The 19,069-nt window shown below is 34.3% G+C and overlaps 1 protein-coding gene across 2 annotated transcripts; it reads right to left on the bottom strand.

The window, feature by feature from the left end:
• Positions 1-3,531: 3,531 nt before the first annotated feature.
• Positions 3,532-18,816, bottom strand: metap2a (methionyl aminopeptidase 2a). 2 transcript variants are annotated; one of them, XM_051691289.1, is made up of 11 exons: positions 18,620-18,816; positions 16,546-16,644; positions 13,185-13,250; positions 10,813-10,915; positions 7,977-8,138; positions 7,634-7,815; positions 7,430-7,524; positions 7,252-7,348; positions 7,046-7,149; positions 5,196-5,311; positions 3,532-4,239 (listed from the first exon to the last, which is right to left on the bottom strand). In XM_051691289.1, exons 1-11 carry the CDS (start codon positions 18,762-18,764, stop codon positions 3,987-3,989), a joined length of 1,422 nt encoding a protein of 473 aa, XP_051547249.1. In that variant the 5' UTR covers positions 18,765-18,816; the 3' UTR covers positions 3,532-3,986. The 2 variants fall into 2 exon arrangements, with proteins under 2 accessions (XP_051547249.1, XP_051547248.1); XM_051691288.1 differs by having other exon boundaries at positions 16,546-16,647; positions 18,620-18,815.
• Positions 18,817-19,069: the final 253 nt, after the last annotated feature.

The following is a 19,069-nucleotide window of genomic DNA, read 5'->3' as shown; positions in this document are numbered from 1 at the left end:
AATTGTGCGTGGATCGCGGCGAGTAGCATGAGCCTCCACATGCTGTGAGTCTCCATGGTGTCATGCACAACAAGCCACGTGATGTGCGGATTGATTCTCTCAGAAGCGGAGGCAGCTGAGACTTCTCCTCCGCCACCCGGATTGAGGTGAATAACCACGCCACCACGAGGACCTACTAAGTAGTGGGAATTGGCCATTCCAAATTGGGAGAAAAGGGGATACATTTTTTTTTAAATCTGCTAATTCTATTCCTGTTAATTAACGGTAAGACATACAATTATTATTTATATATATATAAAATCTGCTTGCCTACACTGTGTGCTTTTGTTTTTTAACTGTTAAAGGGAGTTCACCCAAAAAATTTTTTTTTTAATTCTGCCATCATTTCACCCTCATGCCATCTCAGATATGTATGATTTTTTCATCTGCTGAACTCAAAGATTTTTAAAGAATATCTCAGCTCTCAATGCAAGTGAATGGTAACCAGAACTCTGAAGCACATAAAGTTAGCTTAAGTGGTTAAATCTGTGTCTTCAGAAGCGATATGATAGGTGTGGGTGAGAAACAGATCAGTATTTAAAGAGCACCTATTATGGTTTTTAAATGTGCCTAATTTTGTTTTAAAGGTCTCATACAATAGATTTACATGCATCCAAGGTCAAAAAACACTTTAATTTGCTCCTAATTTAAATTGCAGCATTACCTTTTTTTCCCAGTGTCAAAAACGACTCGTTCAATGATCCGTTCTAAAGGATTCATTCTAAACTCCTCCTTTCAGAGAACCTACTCTGCTCTGATTGGTCAGATGTCCCAGTCTGTTGTGATTGGTCTACCGCTTAGTGTAGTGTTTGAGGGTGGGTCAAAGCTGTTCACGAGCAGCCAATGAAGACCAGAGGCGTGTTTTTTGTTACCAAATTACATAGGTTAGTACAGGAAGTAAGTCTGGAATTACTAACGACTCGTTTCAGGTGTTCAGAATCGGTTCTTTCTTTTGGGAGTCAATAACTCCATTTGTCGTGCACTTTGATTTTTGAAACTTTGCAGACTTTTTTACATTCACAAACAGCTATATAACACACTACATGAAAGGTAATATTTGAAAAACCATAACAGGTGCTCTTTAAGTCCTTTTTTACTATAAATTCTCCTCTCCGACCAGTAGGTGGCGATATGCAAGAAGAATGTGAAAGTGGAGATTTAGAGTAAAAAAGGACTTAAATATTGTTCTGTTTCTCACCCATACCTATCATATCTCATTTCAGAAGTCATGGATTAAACCACTGGAGTCTTATGGATTACTTTTATGCTGACTGTGATTTTTGAAGCTTCACAGTTTTGGTCACTATTCACTTGCATTGTATGGACCTACAGAGCTGAAATATTATTCTAAAAACCTGTATCTGTGTTCAGCAGAAAAAAGAAAGTCATACACATCTGGGATGGCATGAGAGAATTTTCATTTTTGGGTGAACTATCCCTTTAATTTAAAACATTTGGACCTCAGTCTTGAAACAAACTTGTGCAAAAGTTTGTTAAACCATTTTAAAATAAACTGTCCCAACTATAATTTAATGATCTACCCAATGTTCTGCTTGTGTTTCATAAATGAGGCCTAATAAATTATGGTTGTGATGGTCAAACCTGCCATAATTCCACCTCAGATAATGCAATTGCTCAGTTCAGGAAATTTGAAATGTGTTATTTTAGGCAGGAGTTTTCTCTTTACAATGTCACAGTTTTAAGTTTGCACGATGAGGAACCTTTCAGAAACATTTCACTCCAAAATCAAAAGAAAGAAATAAGAAAATATATTTTGCATATGGAAAATGAAGCTAATTTTGGGGTCATTAAGAGTTTTTACAAAGTGATATTATCATGACAGTTACACACATTTAATCCCCCAGTTATCATTACCGCAATGCGGAAAAAATTATATTGACATTTTAAAATGTTTATACATCATATTAGTATTCCCTCAGTACTGCCTTTTATTGTTGTTGATTTCAATAAAAAATGAAAAAAACAAAAAACAAATGTACTATATATATATATATATATATATATATATATATATATATATATATATATATATATATATATATATATTAGTACAACAACTTTTTTAATGTAATATGGTATAAATAAAATGTGCGGACGTGTTACGGTAATGAGAATTAAGGGGTAAAATGTGTTTAAGTGGCCTGAAAATAATGTCACAATGCAAAAAAATCTTAATGGTCCTGAATGTTGGCTTCATTTTCTTCAATGTAAATTCCTTTTTTATATATATTGATTTGGGGTTAAATTTGACCAGGACATTTTCTTGACAGGTTTTTGTAAGAATCCCCCAGCTAAACTAGCAAACTCAGGCCACAAATCACCAGTGTTGTATGTAATCTGATTACAAAGTAATTAGTTCCTGTAATCAAATCCCTTTTTAGACAAAACTAGTGTAACGCATTACAATTTAAGTGATTGCAATCCGATAAGTTACTATCTTTCAATGAAGTTAATTTTCCATACATTACTCAGGTTACACATTTCTAAAATATGAACAAAAAACACACATTTAAAACACAAATTATGTTCATATATATATCTGTTTGTTTCTGTGACAGCAAGAATGAATGAGGAAACAGTATAGACCTTATTATGAATTTGAGCAGAAAAACAAACTTGAATGCAAAATGTATTTTAGAAAATAATTAAAAGTATTTTTAATGAAGTAATCAGTAAAGTAATTTGATTAATATTTGATTTAGGAGTAATTATACATTTGTAGTGGATTACTGTTTAAACGTACCCAACACCGCAAACCACTTCATATATTTGCAATGAAAACTGCAAATTGTTCCCTAAATTCAGCGAGAAATTTAGCTCACTGTTTGTATTCCGTTTTTCTAAACTGCTTGTGGGCAGGTTTCTGTAGCGGTTTAACAACTGTCATGAAACTTTGGACGGGGGAAAAAAAATGAATAATAATTTAAAAGTCTGGTATTTCTATTCCTGGTCCATGGCATAAAAATACACAAAACCTGCATTTATTCATCTATAATAAAAGTGTAATTTTAGCTTTATTTCAAATGTATATATTTCTTAAAGGAATATCCCAGGTTCAATACAAGTTAAGTTCAATCGAGATGTATCTGTGGCATAATGTTGATTACCACAAGACATAACTTTGACTTGTCGCTTGCAAAAATCGTGGTTGCAATAATGCACTTACAATGGAAGTAAATGGGGCTAGTTCATAAACGTTAAAATAAACACAGTTTCAAAAGTATAGCCACAAGACAAACAATATATTTTATGAGGAGGAGAGTAAAAATGATTTTTTGAGGTAATAAATCTTATGCCACAAATGAGCTTTAGTTCCAAAGTATGCGTAAGCAGTTAAACTAACAACCTCAAGCCACAAACCACGTTAAAACTGCAATGCGTCAATTCTCAGAAATAACGCAAAGTTTTGTACTGTAAAAACTGCAATGATGACAGAATTAACCTGTGAGGAACTACGAAAGCCATTTAAAGTATTTTAGAATGTATTTAATTTTATTCTATTTATTTAAAAATAACAAAAATAACAGGGGGAGTTCAAAATGTAATACAGTTGCTAGATGAAACAGCCGTTTTGATATTGTACAATTATCAAAAAGAACTGTAAAAGCTGTGCGCATTATCGATAACTTCCTGATGAAATGGAGTTTTCTTGTAAAGCCAAGCAGCCGTACTCTACATTTTCTCATTCACTACACAAAGTACAAATGAGTAAAAATTCTTTATCTCACTCGATTAATTGGGGCACTGGCTCATACCCGTGCATAGTAGTTTCATGCCTAACTTTATACTGCACGGTCGCAGCAGAATTTCCCTAACAGCAGTTCAGTAAACACCAACTGCTTTGAAACTAGTTTATACTTATAAGAATGCCTTTATGTTTGTGTATGTGTTTGCGTGAGTGCCGAGTGTGTACACATATGCGCGTTTCAGTAGTCGTCTCCGCGGCTCACAACCTCCTTGCACGTGGGTCTGAGCAGGATGGTGTGTTCGAACTGCGCCGTGTACGAGCCCTTAGCGTCACACAGAGGGGGGTAGGGATCGATGATGCCCAGGTCACACAGGTTCTTCAGAGCCATCAGGTACTTGCTCTCACCCAAACGGTCGAGCCAGCGGCGACAGAACGCAAGCGTCCCGAAGTTCTCGTTCACCGTGTTGAGCAGATGTTTCGCCCTGGGCAGCCTGGAGTACATTAAAGGTTACAAAGAGTTTTCTTTCATTTAGAAATCCTTTTTTTATTTTTATTTTTTTTTATAAATAGTTCACCCAAAAATGAAAATTGTCATAATTTCCTCCAAATTCATCATTCCAAACCTTTATGACTTACTTTCTTCTGTAAAACACAAAGGGAGAAATTTAGTTGAATGTTCACGCTGCTCTATTCCATACAGTGAAAGTGGATGGGGACTGGGGCTGTCACGATAAAAAACGCTAAAAAACAAAGACCATAAAAGTTGTGCTTAGGACTTGTGCGCGATATACCAAGTCTTCTGAAGCCATCCGATAGCTTTGTGTAAGGAAAATGGCAAAAGTGAAATTGTAATTTACGGAAACTTCTGCCTTTTGTCGAAGCTCTCAAATCTCATTGACGTTTGTGTTCAAATCAAACATGGCACATCAAGGTACATCTCTGCAGGTTTTACATCAATGGTGACCGGTGACCAAACTACTGCTGTTTTAAATCACTGGCATCTTGGCACACCATATCTGAATTTAAGTCAACATCAATGAGATTTTAAAGCTATAATGGAGAGGAAGATTTTAAGCAAATAACGACTACATTTTTTCATTCTTCTCCAAAACTTGGAATATCGCACACAAATTGTTTGGACTGATTTAATGGTATGTTTATGGTGCTTTTTTATGATTTTAAAGCTTGAAAGCCCTAGTCCCCATTCACTTTCATTTGATGGAAAAGAGCAGCTTGGACATTCTGTTAAGCATCTCATTTTGTGTGATTGAGACACATTGAGGGTGATTAAATGATTACAGAATTTTCATTTTTAGGTGAACTATCCCATTAAAAGTGATGAGGATCTTCAGCAGAGAGTAACTGGATCTAAACAGACCTACGCACTGGTATAAGTTTGTGAATGGTGTCTGTACAAATACATGGGCTGAGTGACATGCTCTCTCACCTGATTGGCACGTGCCCAACGTCAAAGTTCTTCATGTAATGCGAGCAGTCCATGTCATCGTGCACCACACCCTTACCAGTGCTACCAAAAGTCTCAATGGCGTATACTTCTCCCTCCTGAACACAAATGACAGTCAAAGACATATTTACTCCATAAGATGAATGTTGCTCCTGTCAATGACCATTTTAGGGCATTTATAGCATTATTCTAAAGGGGGGGGGGGGGGGTCGCACACCGGACATGTCTGGCATACGACATTACGCATTCTAAAATTAGAAACAACTGTTTTCATTGAAGGTACACACACCGCCGCGCCACTCGCCGTCGACTCCGTAGACTGCTCAAATTTCTGCCACGCTATGGAGCGCAACTCCCATATTTTCCATTAAATTCAACCCAAATCATTATCAAAGGACATAGATTATTTACTTAGAGTTCTTCATTCTTGAACAAGGGAAAAACCTTGCTAACTTTTGTGTTCTTTCTGCAACCTGAACCGCATTGATGTGTCCCGTGTTTGATACCTGTGCCGTGTCCTAGCCGCGACACGGCGTGACGCTTCTCGTTCAATGTGCGACCGCCTTAAGGCAACATCAGAATTTATTTAGTGTATTTAGAAATGTAACAACGCTATTTAATACTGCAGTAACAAAATGTTTGTATGCTACAGTAACTGACATTTTCTCTCTCTTCATCTTTCTTTTTCATCATTCTATCCATCCATCCCTTTCTTTCTTTTGTAATTATATCCATCCATACATCTTTCTTTCTTATATCCATCCATCCATTTCTTTCTTTCTTTCTTTCTATTTTCTTTCTTTCATACATCCATCCATTTCTTTTTCTTTCTTTTGTACATCCATCCATTTCTTTCTTTCTCTTTCTTTCTCTTACATCCATCCATCCATCCATTTCTTTCTTCCTTCCATCCATCCATCCCTTTTTTCTTTCTCATTTTTCTTTCATTATTCTTTCCATACATCCCTTTCTTTCTTTCTCTCTTTCTTTCCTTCCTTCTTTTGTATATCCATCCATCCATTTCTTTCTTTCTCTTTCTTTTCTGTCTTTCATATATCCATCCATCCATCCATTTCTTCCTCTTTCTTATATCCATCCATCCATTTCTTTTTCTTTCTTTCTCCTTTTTTATATCCATCCATCCTTTCTTTCTTTCTATTTGTTTCTTTCATCATTCTATCCATCCATCCATCCATCTTTCTCTTGCTTTCTTATATCCATCCATCCATTTCTCTTTCTTTCTTTCCTTCCTTCTTTCAAATATCCATCCCTTTCTTTCTTTCGTATATCCATCCCTTTCTTTCTTTCTTTCTCCTTTTTTCTATCATCTATCCCTTTATTCTTTTTCCTTTTTTCTTTCATCATTCTATCCATCCATCCATCCCTTTCTTTTTCTTTTATTTCTTTCATCATTCTATCCATCCATCCATCTTTCTCTTTCTTTCTTATATCCATCTCTTTCTTTCTTTCTTTCTTTCTTTCTTTCTTTCTTTCTCTCTCCTTTTTTCTATCCATCCATCCTTTTTTCTTTCTCCTTTTTTCTTTCATCATTCTATCATCCATACCTTTCTTTCTTTCTCTTTTTTCTTTCATCATTCTATCCATCCATCCATCTTTTTCTTATATCCATCCATCCATCCATTTCTTTCTTTCGTGATTCTATCATCCATCCTTCTTTCTTTCATCCATCCATCCTTCTTTCTTTCTCTTTCCTTCTATCCATCCATCACTTTTTTCTTTCACAAATACATACACAAGCTCCATTGTCAGTTGTAGTCTTGCTCATGTAAATGGCAAAATGGCGATAAGATGACAATAACAAATACACACACCTCCATCCTAGTGGCTTCTCCTCCCTTCACAATGGGCACCGTCTTCCCAGCATGTATCCGATACTGACCGATAGAGTGTCCATTTAGATTGCGAATAGGTTTGACTACATGGAAGACACACAACAGGAAATAACAAAGTGAGCCAAGCGCTTGCATCTGCGTACTCGTATAAATTACGTTTCTGGCCTGTAACATTAGGATAATACCTTGGTATGTTTTTCCATCTATTTCAACCTCGTATGACTCCATCACTTCCTGTATCGATTCTCCAACATCACAAAGACGTACATCTATACCAGCACACTGTTGAGAGAGAACATTTTACACAAGCATATGCACATAATACTGTCTGTTGCCACATTGACAATTGAATCAGTAGCTCACCTTGATGCCCGTGTTGGTGGCATCTCTTACAGCTTCAAGCAAGCGATCATACTTTGGATTGAAGGTGACAGTGAAGGCACAGTCAATAATCCTGCCTAAATACACACACACACACACACACACACACACACACACACAGCGCATGTAGTAAATGCTGGTCAGTTTATATGGCCGAACAGCATAAGTGTGGCTTTTGTGTCGTACCGTTGATGTGTGTGCCGAAATCGATCTTGCACACATCGTCGTATTGAAGGACAGTGGGGTCTCCAGCATTTGGTGTGTAGTGAGCAGCACAGTTATTCAGCGAGCAGCCGGTAGGGAACGCCAGCCCTGCGTTCAAGCCGTTCTCTTTGATTAACTTCCTACTGCAGTCCTCCAAACGCTCACTGACACAGAGAAAACATGAAAAAGACATTAAATCCAGTCTAATGAATGTTCATTTTCTTGTTTGTGCTATGCTGTGTAATAATTAGAAATATATGTATAATCTGTGCAGCTGAGGATTCTGTACTCTTGAATAAAGACACTGATGTAATTATAGACTCACCAGATGTCAATCATGGTCATGCCAGGTTTGATCCAGCTCTGCACATATTTGCGCACCTGCCGATGAGCTTCGGCCGCCTGCCGGAAATCATTCCACATCTCCTCGTTAGCTTTATCCAGCACGCGCTTCTCCTCCCTGGTCGTTCTCCATGCAGCGCTACGCCTGAGATGCACACAAACACGGGAGTGAATATAGATTTAAGCAGTAAAAGCATTTATTTACCAGAGCAAAACCAGATCAGTACAGTTAGATCATAGTCACACAACTTTAGGTTTTTAAATAAAACAACAAATAAAAAGCTAATATGTAATAAATAAATAATAGAATTAAAAATAAGACAAAAAACTTTTGTTGCTTTCTGTTAGATATTTTACTTTTAAAAACATTGCTAATAGAATTTCCTTAACATAAAAATTTAATTAATATATTAATAAAAAAAACAAGAAAAAACCTGTAATGATACATGTTAGTTTTACAAAAATTGCTAAAAGCATTTCCTAAATAAAAATAAATAAAATAAAATTAATAAGAATTTAAAAAATCTGTTGCTTCCTGTACAGATATAGTTGTACAAACAATGCTAATAGCATTTCCATTATAATATATATATGAGTAAAAAATAAAAATAAAACAAACCAGATAAAAATGTTTTGTTTTGCAACCTGTAATGAGACATGTTAGTTTTAGAAATATTGCTAACAGCATTTCCTTTATAAAAATTAAAAATATATTAATAAGAATTTAAAATAAATAAACAAAACACGTGTTGTCTCCTACAGAGCAGGGGTGGGGAGCCTTTTTCCTATTAAGTGCCATTCAGATATTTACTAAATTATTCACGGGCCATAAAATTTCTTGCAATTTGGATTGTGGGTTAAAGTTAACATACACATTCCATTGACTCCAGCCAGGTCTCCTAAGCAACTAAATTGGCCCGGTTGCTAGGGAGGGTAGAGTCACATGGGGTAACCTCCGGTCGCTATAATGTGGTTTGTTCTCAGTGGGGCGCGTGGTGAGTTGAGCGTGGATGCCGCGGAGAATAGCTTGAAGCCTCCACACGTGCTATGTCTCCATGGCAACGCGCTCAGCAAGCCACCTGATAAGATGCTTGACGGTCTCAGACATGGAGGCAACTGAGATTCATCCTCCGCCACCCGGACTGTGGCGAATCACTCCGCGACCACGAGGACTTAAAAGCACATTGGGAATTGGGCATTCCAAATTGGGTGAAAAAGGGGAAAAATCCAAAAAACAAAACAAACTAAAAAAAACTATACACATTCCATTACGTGCTCACGCACCAATAAAAATAAAAAGATATTTCAATTATACAATATTTTGCTTAAATAATTTGTTATTATTAATAAAAATGTTTTTGTTTTGTTTTTACAGTTAATAGAATCAAGGCTATTTTGATTCTAGCCTGGGTATAATGGTCTCGCGGGCCTTATGCGGCCTTGAAACCTGACGTTCCCTACCCCACTTGTACAGACATGTTGGTTTTACAAACATTTCAAATAGTATTTACTTTATAAAAAAATTAATCAATATATTAATAATAAGAATTAAAAATACATTTAAAAACAAAATAAATAAAAATGTTTGCGCTGCTCCCAGTAACGAGACAGCACCTTTACAAAAATGTAGAATAGCATTTCCTTTATTTAAAAAAAATAAATAAATAAATAAATAAAAAAAGTATTGAATTGAATAAAAAATAAAAAAACAATTTATTGAATTGAATAATAAATAAATAAATAAATACAAATTTTAACATTTTGTGATGCTTCCTATATTGGGACGTTAGTTGTACAAACATTGCTAATAGTATTTAATAAAAAAAATAATGATGACAAAATTAAAAGAAAACAAATGAAAAAGGTTTGTGTTGCTCCCAGTCACGAGACATATTAGTTTTACAAACAATGCTAATAGCATTTCTTTAATAAAAATAAACAACAACAATAAAAAGCAAAAAAAGTAAACAAATAAAAAAAATGTTGTGATGCTCCCTGTAACGAGACATTTTAGTTTTTAAAAACATTGGTAATAGCATTTCATTAATAGAAATAAAAATAAAATTAATATTTTAATTCTAATAATAAAAAATAAAAATAATTTAAAATGTTTTAGAAATTATTTACTTCCCAAACAGCACAGATACATCTCCGAGATGTCCGTTTAAGATGAATCTACTAAACATCTAAAAAGATCAGATTTACAAACATTCTAAATCATAAACGTCTCAAAGACGTCTGCTGAATGTCTTATAAACATCTGAGAGGAAACGTCTTATAGACGGATTGCAGATGAGCAAGCAACGTAAAAAATACTTCTTACAGATGTAAACACATCAAATAGACGTCTGGGTGAAGTACGTGTGCTATTAGTGTTGAAATCAGGATAAAATAAAACCTCTCAGATTAATGGAATTTGAATTTCAATGTATTGCAACATATTTCAGCCAATCACGTTTGAGTTTGCCAGTTCTGCCATATTGCTAATTGGTCCTTCCCCCTCTGTCATAAGTTTGCCAAAGACAGTCAAGGTAAAAAAATCTATAGGCCATAAAACTCCACAAAGACTCTCAGAAACACACTAATAAAAAGTTTTAAGTTTATGAACCGGACCCCGCATACGCCGTGTTCAGCACTATTTCTGGAGCGAGTACTTTAGGTCCAAGGGAACATGACTGACCTCTATGTCAGTAGTCTCAGAGATATAATATTACACACAGCACAGTGTAATACGAGGTACAGCGGCCCGGAGAAAGTACAAGGTGACCTGAGGGAGTTAAACAGGGCATTCACATTGAGAAGGGATGAAGCGGACTTACCCATCCTGTGATAGGGGGTACTCGCACTCCTGGCCCACAGGAAACACACCGTTAGGGTACAGATCACAGATGGGCAAGGAGGGCGGGTCGGTCTGAGTTTTGGCTAGAGGAGAGAAGGTAAGATATAAGATCCAAGGAATCGTTCACCCAACAATGAAAATTCTATTTTGCAAATTCAAAATTGCTGCATGAAGACGCATTATGCAAGGTTTGAGCTACTTGACTTTAAATGCTGTTGTAGCATGTCTATTAACTCAACAGTGAGCCAAGTTTGAATATGCGAAAGTGTTGTTTTGGAGTTTTTACTGTATGGTTGGGTAATATATTGAAAATGTACAACACATTCAACATTATATATAAAATTAACCAATATTGCAAATATCGCAATGATTTTAACATGTTTTATTTGCCCATTATGTTTCCTAAAAAACATCCCTGTGATCTACTTTCATGCCGTTGTTCTTTCAAACTGTGTTTTGGTGAATCGGTGAATCAGTTCAAAACACTGATTCAGTGATTCATTAGCATCATCACTCAAAAACGTTCATTCACAATAATGGTTCTGATTACACAGTTTTAACCAATTTCAAAGCAAATGCATAAATATTGAAATATAAAATATTGTCAAAAGGCTGAAAAATATTCAGATATAGTATAATATTGATATAATAGATATAATAGATTAAGATATAATATTGTGAATATTGCATTCATTTTAACATGTTTTTTTTTTTGTTGTTTTTTTTGCCATTACATTTCCTAAAGAACATCCCAGACTGCGTTTGAGCCTCTGTTCTTTCTAACTGTCTGTTTTGGTGAATTGGTTAAAAAAAACTGATTCAACAATTCATATTTGTCATCATTCAAAACAGTTGATGGTTACTCTGGTTACACACTTTAGAGCAAATTCAAAGCAAATACATAAACATCAATATATTAAATATCATAAAGGCAAAAGAAAAAAACAAGATATATATATATTTTTTCGTTTTAAATCACAATATATGAAATATTTTGTTGATGATATAAAATTAAACAATGTTGCGAAAATCGTTATGATTTTAAAACATTTTATTTGCGCATAATGTTTCCTGAAGAACATCCCAGTAGACAACTTTCTTGCCTCTGTTCTTTTGAACTGTGTTTCAGTGAATCTGATCAAAACACTGATTTAATGATTCATTTGCATCAGTATTTAAAATTGAAATAATGGTTCTTCTGGTTACACAGTTTTAAGCTATACCAAAGCAAACACATATATAACAAGATATCAAATATCGTTAAAAATGCTGTAAAATATTGAGATATTCTGTTGTTTTTAAGATATATCGCTATATATTGAATATTTAGAATATCTGCAATATTATTTTATTGATGATATAAAACTTTATCAATATTTTGGTAATACTTTGATGATTTTAACTCTTTATTTGCCCATTACATCATCCCAGTAAAGAACATCATAGTAGATTACTTTCAGACAACCGTTCTTTCAGACTGTCAGTATTGTTGAATCGTTTCAAAACACAGTTACACCGTTTTAAGCAATTTTAAAGCAAATACATAAATACTGAGATATCAAATGTTGAAAAAAAAAAAGCCTGAAAAATATTGAGGTATACTCTTGTTTTTTTTAGCTATATCGCCCAGCCCTACTTGACAGTCACTATATACTTTCATTGTATCTAAAAGAACAGCTCGGACATTCTGCTAAATTTCTCTTTTTGTGTTCCGCGGAAGTCGGGTTTGGAATAGCATGCGGTTGAGTAATGAAAGAGTTCTCATGATCGAGTGAACTATTCCTATAAAAGTTGGGAAAGAAGTATTTCAACAACACTATATTTTTTATATTTTATTAAATATAATGGTAAAAGTTTGTGGGGAAAAAAGTAACTGATAACATCGTCTTTCATGTTTATGCCTTGAACGTTGTATGTTATGACTCTGATAAATATCTGTTAGATAATGACAAAACTTTTGCTGACACTTGGGACCTGTTCAAAATCCTCCACTGAAATATAGTCTGCACTGCAGGATTTTCCCAGAGGCACAGTGATCTGGCATTACTCCAGTGCGCTGCATTGGCAGCCAAACACGCTTCCAGCCCTCATTGACACACGCGCATTTCACTGAAGCCGATCGTACCGTGGGCCCTGTCCCATTAATCTGAGAGCCACACGCACATAGGTGCTGCACTGATGTGGTCCCGCTCTAATAGATGACTGAATTCTACTCATTTCCCTTTAGTGGTCATTATCTAACATCTTGTCCAATCAGCAAAGAGCAAGGGCACTTTGGGATCCAATGAGCACTTATGTGACTCTGGTTCCACACAGAACACAATGTACAAGGAAAAGAGAAAGCTAACGTACGTCCTTTCTTCTTCTTGGCCTTCTTTTTCTTCTTTTTTCCAGAGGTGTTATCGATCTCTTCCCCGTCTGTGATGGGAACAGAGTTGACAATAAATTACTGGTCGGGAAAGTGACTGTAGCAGAGTATGGCTGTGTTCGGATTAGAGTGCAACAGTGCCCGCCCACTTTTTCAGCTGTTTTTGGTATTTTTCCAATTCATTTTTTCCATAGGGATTTCATTAAATCTGCCATTAAAAGAGTTATAAGCCATGAACTAAACCAACCAGCTCAGAGGTGAATCACAACATTACAAACTTTGATTTGAAGCAAAAAAAAAAGTTGCTGCATAGCTCTTTTGGTGCACTTTGTTGGCTGTGATTCTCTGATTGGTGCATTTCCCCCCTCAGGTTCATGGGTAGTGTAGTTCATCACCAGGAATTCTGCTATTTAACAATATTTCTAAAAAATTAATTTGAAATAATGTGGACTGATGACTTCAACAGAAGTATGTATCATTGATTAACAACCTCGGGGCTCACAGTAGATGGGTCTTAAAGGTTTATACATTAGCATTAATAATCACTTCCCCTATGGAAAAAAATGAGTGTGATTTTTACTTTCGGAACCAGATTATTGCACTCTATAAAATACTAGTGTTCTGCTTATTGCATAGTGAGCATTATACACTGTGCCTACTGTTTAAAAAAAACAATTGCACATTAAACAGTACTCAGTATGCAACGAAACATGTTTCAAATAGTAGTATGCTACATTGCTGTTGCATCACCTTAAAAAGTGCATATAGTATACATGGATATAAATATATTAATTTTGTATTTTTATTACAATTTTGTGTAAAAATGTCTTGGCAGTCTGATCTAATACTGAGTGAAGAAGTAAAAACAAATTCCAGCTGATATTATTTCCCGTTCATTCGTCACACTAGAAAAATAGACGCAGTGCAATAAATTTAACAGAACAGAGACGTGTTTTTAAAAGTTCTATATTTTTGAAGTCAATTTAAAGTTGACACGGCATCTATAAAACACGAAAAGAACTAAAAGAACAATGCAATAGTCAAAAACGTCCAGACAAAATCTTGTGTTTGTTGTGGACGGCCCCCTTACCCCACACAATGAGCCATATTTTGAACATTGCATAATGCACATTTTGCCCCTTTGAGAACTGGACGGGAATTTTTTTTCTGAAATAGTTTTGAGTGCACTTGCAATAAATTTGCCATGGTTTTATTACAGTAACAATATTTTAACCATGATATTTGTAGTGAAACCATAGTAATGATACAGGAAAATGAAAACAATGGTAATAAAAATCATACTTTTGTGGTTACTATGGTTTTACTACGAATACCATGTTTAAAACCATAATAACATTAATCTATAGTAAAAACCATGATTACTATATGGATACAGTTTACTGTATTAAAACCATATCTCAATGATTTCAACACATTTTATTTGCGCATTACGTTTCCTAAAGAAAATCCCAGTAGACTTCTTTCGTGCCTCAGTGAATCAGCAACTGGTGAATCAGTTCAAAACACTGATTCAACAGTTCATTTCCATCATCACCCAAAAACACAATCGAAATACTGGTTCCTCTGGTTACACCTTTTTAAGCAATTTCAAAGCAAATACATAAATACTGAGATATCAAAAATTGTCAAAATGCTGAAAAACTTTTGTTTTTAGAATATTTAGAATATCTGCAATATTGTTTTATTGATGATATAAAACTTTATCAATATTTTGGTAATACTTTGATGATTTTAACTCTTTATTTGCCCATTACATCATCCCAGTAAAGAACATCGTAGTAGATTACTTTCAGACAACTGTTCTTTCAGACTGTCAGTATTGTTGAATTGTTTCAGAACACCGATTCAACAATTCATTTGCGTCATCACTCAAAAACATTTGATTAAAAAAAATAAATAATGTGCTCTAGTTACAGTTAAGCAATTTCAAAGCAAATACATAAATGATGAGATGTCAAATGTTGCAAAAAAGTCTGAAAAATATTGAGCATTATGAACATAAATCTATAGTAAATCCATGGTTACTATATGGATACAGTATACTGTATTAAAATCATGGTTTCTGCCAAAAAAAAAAAAAAAATTACTTTTCATACGGTAGTTACTACAATATTACTATAATAAAACCATGTTAAATTTATTCAGAGGGAATGCAAACCTATCAAGTCATAACCACGTAGTGAACATTTTTGGGGGGGTAAACCATGGTTTTACTATAGTAATATTGTAGATTGTATTAACCATGTTTTTTTGTGGAAATCTTGTTTTTACTATAATAATATTGTATTAAGCATGACTGTAGTCGGCTAACCATGTTTTATGGTAGAAACCATGATTTTAAAACACTATATTGTATTCATATAGTAACCATGGTTTTTATTAAAGTTTAACCATGGTTAATCTTGTGGTTACTATGAAATTACTATAAATACCATGGTCAAACTATGGTATTTGAAATAAAACCATAGTAACCACAAAATTATGATTTTTCTTACCATTGTTTTCATTTTCCTGTGTTTTTACTATGGTTTCACTAAGAATATCACGGTTAAAATATTGTTACTGTAATAAAACCATGGTAACTTTATAGTGAGGGGACGCCAACTGTTGCGAGAGAACGTAAACTATTTCAGAAAAAATCCTGCCCTTTCTTCTAGAGGGCTCCTTAAAAAACATGTCAAGAACATGTTCAGTTTATATCAAGCCCCAAAATCAAGAACTTATATTTTGCATGAGGAATAATTTGAGGACTATTATGATTATTGGCTTTAATCATATTTTCACCCCAAATTGTCATTAGTTTCATGCAAAGAAATCGAATTCTGCAATGTGAAAAGAAAACCAATGAAACATTATTTACATTTTAAAGTATTAATACATAAATGTAGCATTTGTTGTACTGCATTTATGGTCTGCTTATATATATATATATATATATATATATATATTGTCAAGGGGTTGTCAAGTAAAAAGTCTAGACACATTATAGTAATATTTTGCTTCATTTTATTAATGCAAAATATTATTTTATTTTATTTATTTATTTTCGGGGTGAAATGTGTCCTTTTCGAAAGATTCACCCAAATGCAGTAGGTCATCTGGGAATTCTATGCATAAAGAACATTTGCATACTATGCACAGTTTACATACTACATACTACAGAAATAGCAAGGGTAGTATGGTAGTCAGCTATTCCAAACACAGCCTGTGTGAGTGAGACAGCTGATTCATTCTGGAAAACAGTGAGGTTAGTTCACGTATGTGCTAAATTAATGAGTAAAGGAAGTGTAACATTGTGGAAGTGTGTGTTTAGAAGCAGAATACCTTCTTCACCATCGTCTTCTCTGTCCTTGTCCTCCAGGTTCTGCTGTTCTGTCGTTTTCCTCACTTCCACCTCTCCATCCACCCCCTGCTCGACCTGTCCTGCTGCAAAGTCACACACACAGGTGCAGAGGCCCATGAGCAAAGTGCTAAGTGTGCCAGATGCATCACAAGCTGCAATCTTCATCAACACTGCGTATGTTTGTGAGTGGAAGTGAATAACGGCTGTCAGTTTGGAAGCTGTCCACAACTGCATCTCCTATACTGGGTCCATATGAAAGCAAACTTGGCACAGGACAAGCCACAGAAGTATCTGCATTATCATACAGTATAACCTTGGTAGGACGACACATACGGTAAGATCTGATGCAAGTACTTGTAAGATATCATAAGACATGCAAGCAAACATTCACAGCAGACTGCATCTAAAGTGTAGAATAACTTCACAAATCAGTTTCTCAAAATATAACTTGTTTACTTAGAAGCAACATTAAATGACATAACCAAACTTTTGCTAGCTGTCTGCAAACTCTGGCGCATTAATTTAAGTTTTTATGGCCGTCTCTCAAAACGTTAGCTAGTGAGCCTCCAACTTAGCATTTATGGGCATCAAAGTCTCAAATCCTAGCAAGCCGCCAATCGAGATGGCAATTTTGGGCATCAGAACTTAGTCTCAGAACTTACTAAACTGTCTACCTAGACAGCATTTTATCCTGCTGGGAAAAAATATATATAATAATTCAAACCAGCCAAAGGTGGTTTGATGGTCTTAACTGGTTTGGCTGGTCTGTCAGCCTGACCAGTTGACAAGTACACCAGCTTGACCAGTGGAAACCATTTTGGGGGACAAGGTAGGAAACCACCTTAGGCTGGTTTACGCTGTTCTTTGCCAGCAGGGTAGTCTCAAGCCGGCTACAGCATTTTGGGGAATCATAATCTCAAAGCCTATTGAACTGCCTATCTACACTGCATTTTTAGGCATTATAGGTGCATTTGTAATTATCCTGTCCACGTAGGCAGCTCACAAGGTTTTAAGACACAACCTGTATGTAAATCTATGCCTAAAATCAAATTAAAACAAAATTAATGAAAAATATAAAAGAAAACATATAAAAATGTATAACATAATACTAAAAATATTTTTTATAAAAATGTATCAAAAAATCAGTTAGAAAATATAAAAAAATAATTAAAAATAAATATTAAATAAATATAGAATACAAAATAATGAATAAACAAAAAATAAATGATAAATAAAAAAATACAAAATATAAAAAATTTAAAAATGAAAAATAAAATTAGTATAAATCTTAATAAATTACATAAACAATAAAAAATAAATATTAAATATATAATACATTTAAAAAAATAAATTATACAAATGAATTAAAATATGAAAATCAAAATACATAAAATATGAATTATGCAAATAAAAAAATAATACATCATTATTATTAAAAATAATGATAATAATCATAATGAGCTTTACTGATAAAAATAGTAAATATAAATCTAAAAAATAACAAATTATAACATTTATAATAATAATAAACAAAAATAAAATACAAAATATAAAAATAAATTATACAAATGAATGAAAAAATTAAAATACAATAAATAAATACATTCATAAAAAATAAATGACAAATGATAGAAATGATACAAATAAAAATAATAAATGGTGAAAATTAATAAAAAATATAAAAGTAACAAAATGATACAAATTAATTAAAAAATGAAAATAAATACATATAAATAAATGACAAATTATACAAATTAATAAAAAACAAATAATAAATAAAATACATGGTACATATTAATTAAAAAATGAAAATAAAAATAAATAAATGATCAACATTAATTAAAATGAAAATGAAATTCCAAAGGTTGAAAAACTTTTTAGAGTGCCACTAAAGAGATTCAGTGATCCTTAGTCCTAAACACAGCAGCATATAGGGCAGATCCTGCTGTCTTGAGTTCATAATCTGAGACTTTAAACAGTTCACAGCTGAGTATTTAAAGCAGCAGTGTAAGTTACAAAGGGGCCTCTGCACTCTCATTACAATAGGACACTTACCGGTAACCGCTGACTTGCTTTTCTTCTTTTTCTTCTTCTTCTTCTTGGCGGGGTCCGTTTCTTCTCGTTCTGCCGCGTGCCCGTTCACGATCAGCGTGTCCATGCCCAACTGTACCGGCAGCTGCTCGGTGCCGTTCGCCTCCATGATTGCGGACGCGAGTGGCGAGAGACCGATGCGTGTGTAGGAGGAGCGGAGAAAAGCTGCCGAATCAGCTGAGTACGTGAAGAGCGTCATCAGCGGAATGCGAACTACTACTGCGAAGGCCCTGCTCATGAATATTAATAAGGTAATTCCGCTGACGTATTTTATGAGCCTTCCCAGATAGTTCATTTACGTAACTTAATTAATATTTATAAGCCATGCCTTCGCTGGCGCGTCTGCATTTAGACAAATCACATCGGCCTAATAGTGTTATGTCACGGTATATTAATATTAATGAGTCAAGCCTT

The sequence above is a fragment of the Myxocyprinus asiaticus genome, chromosome 47 (genome assembly GCF_019703515.2).
Source record: "Myxocyprinus asiaticus isolate MX2 ecotype Aquarium Trade chromosome 47, UBuf_Myxa_2, whole genome shotgun sequence".
NCBI classification, from domain to species: Eukaryota; Metazoa; Chordata; class Actinopteri; order Cypriniformes; family Catostomidae; genus Myxocyprinus; species Myxocyprinus asiaticus.
The sequence above is the reverse complement of the archived record's forward strand: the minus strand, read 5'-3'. Positions and strand labels throughout refer to the sequence as shown.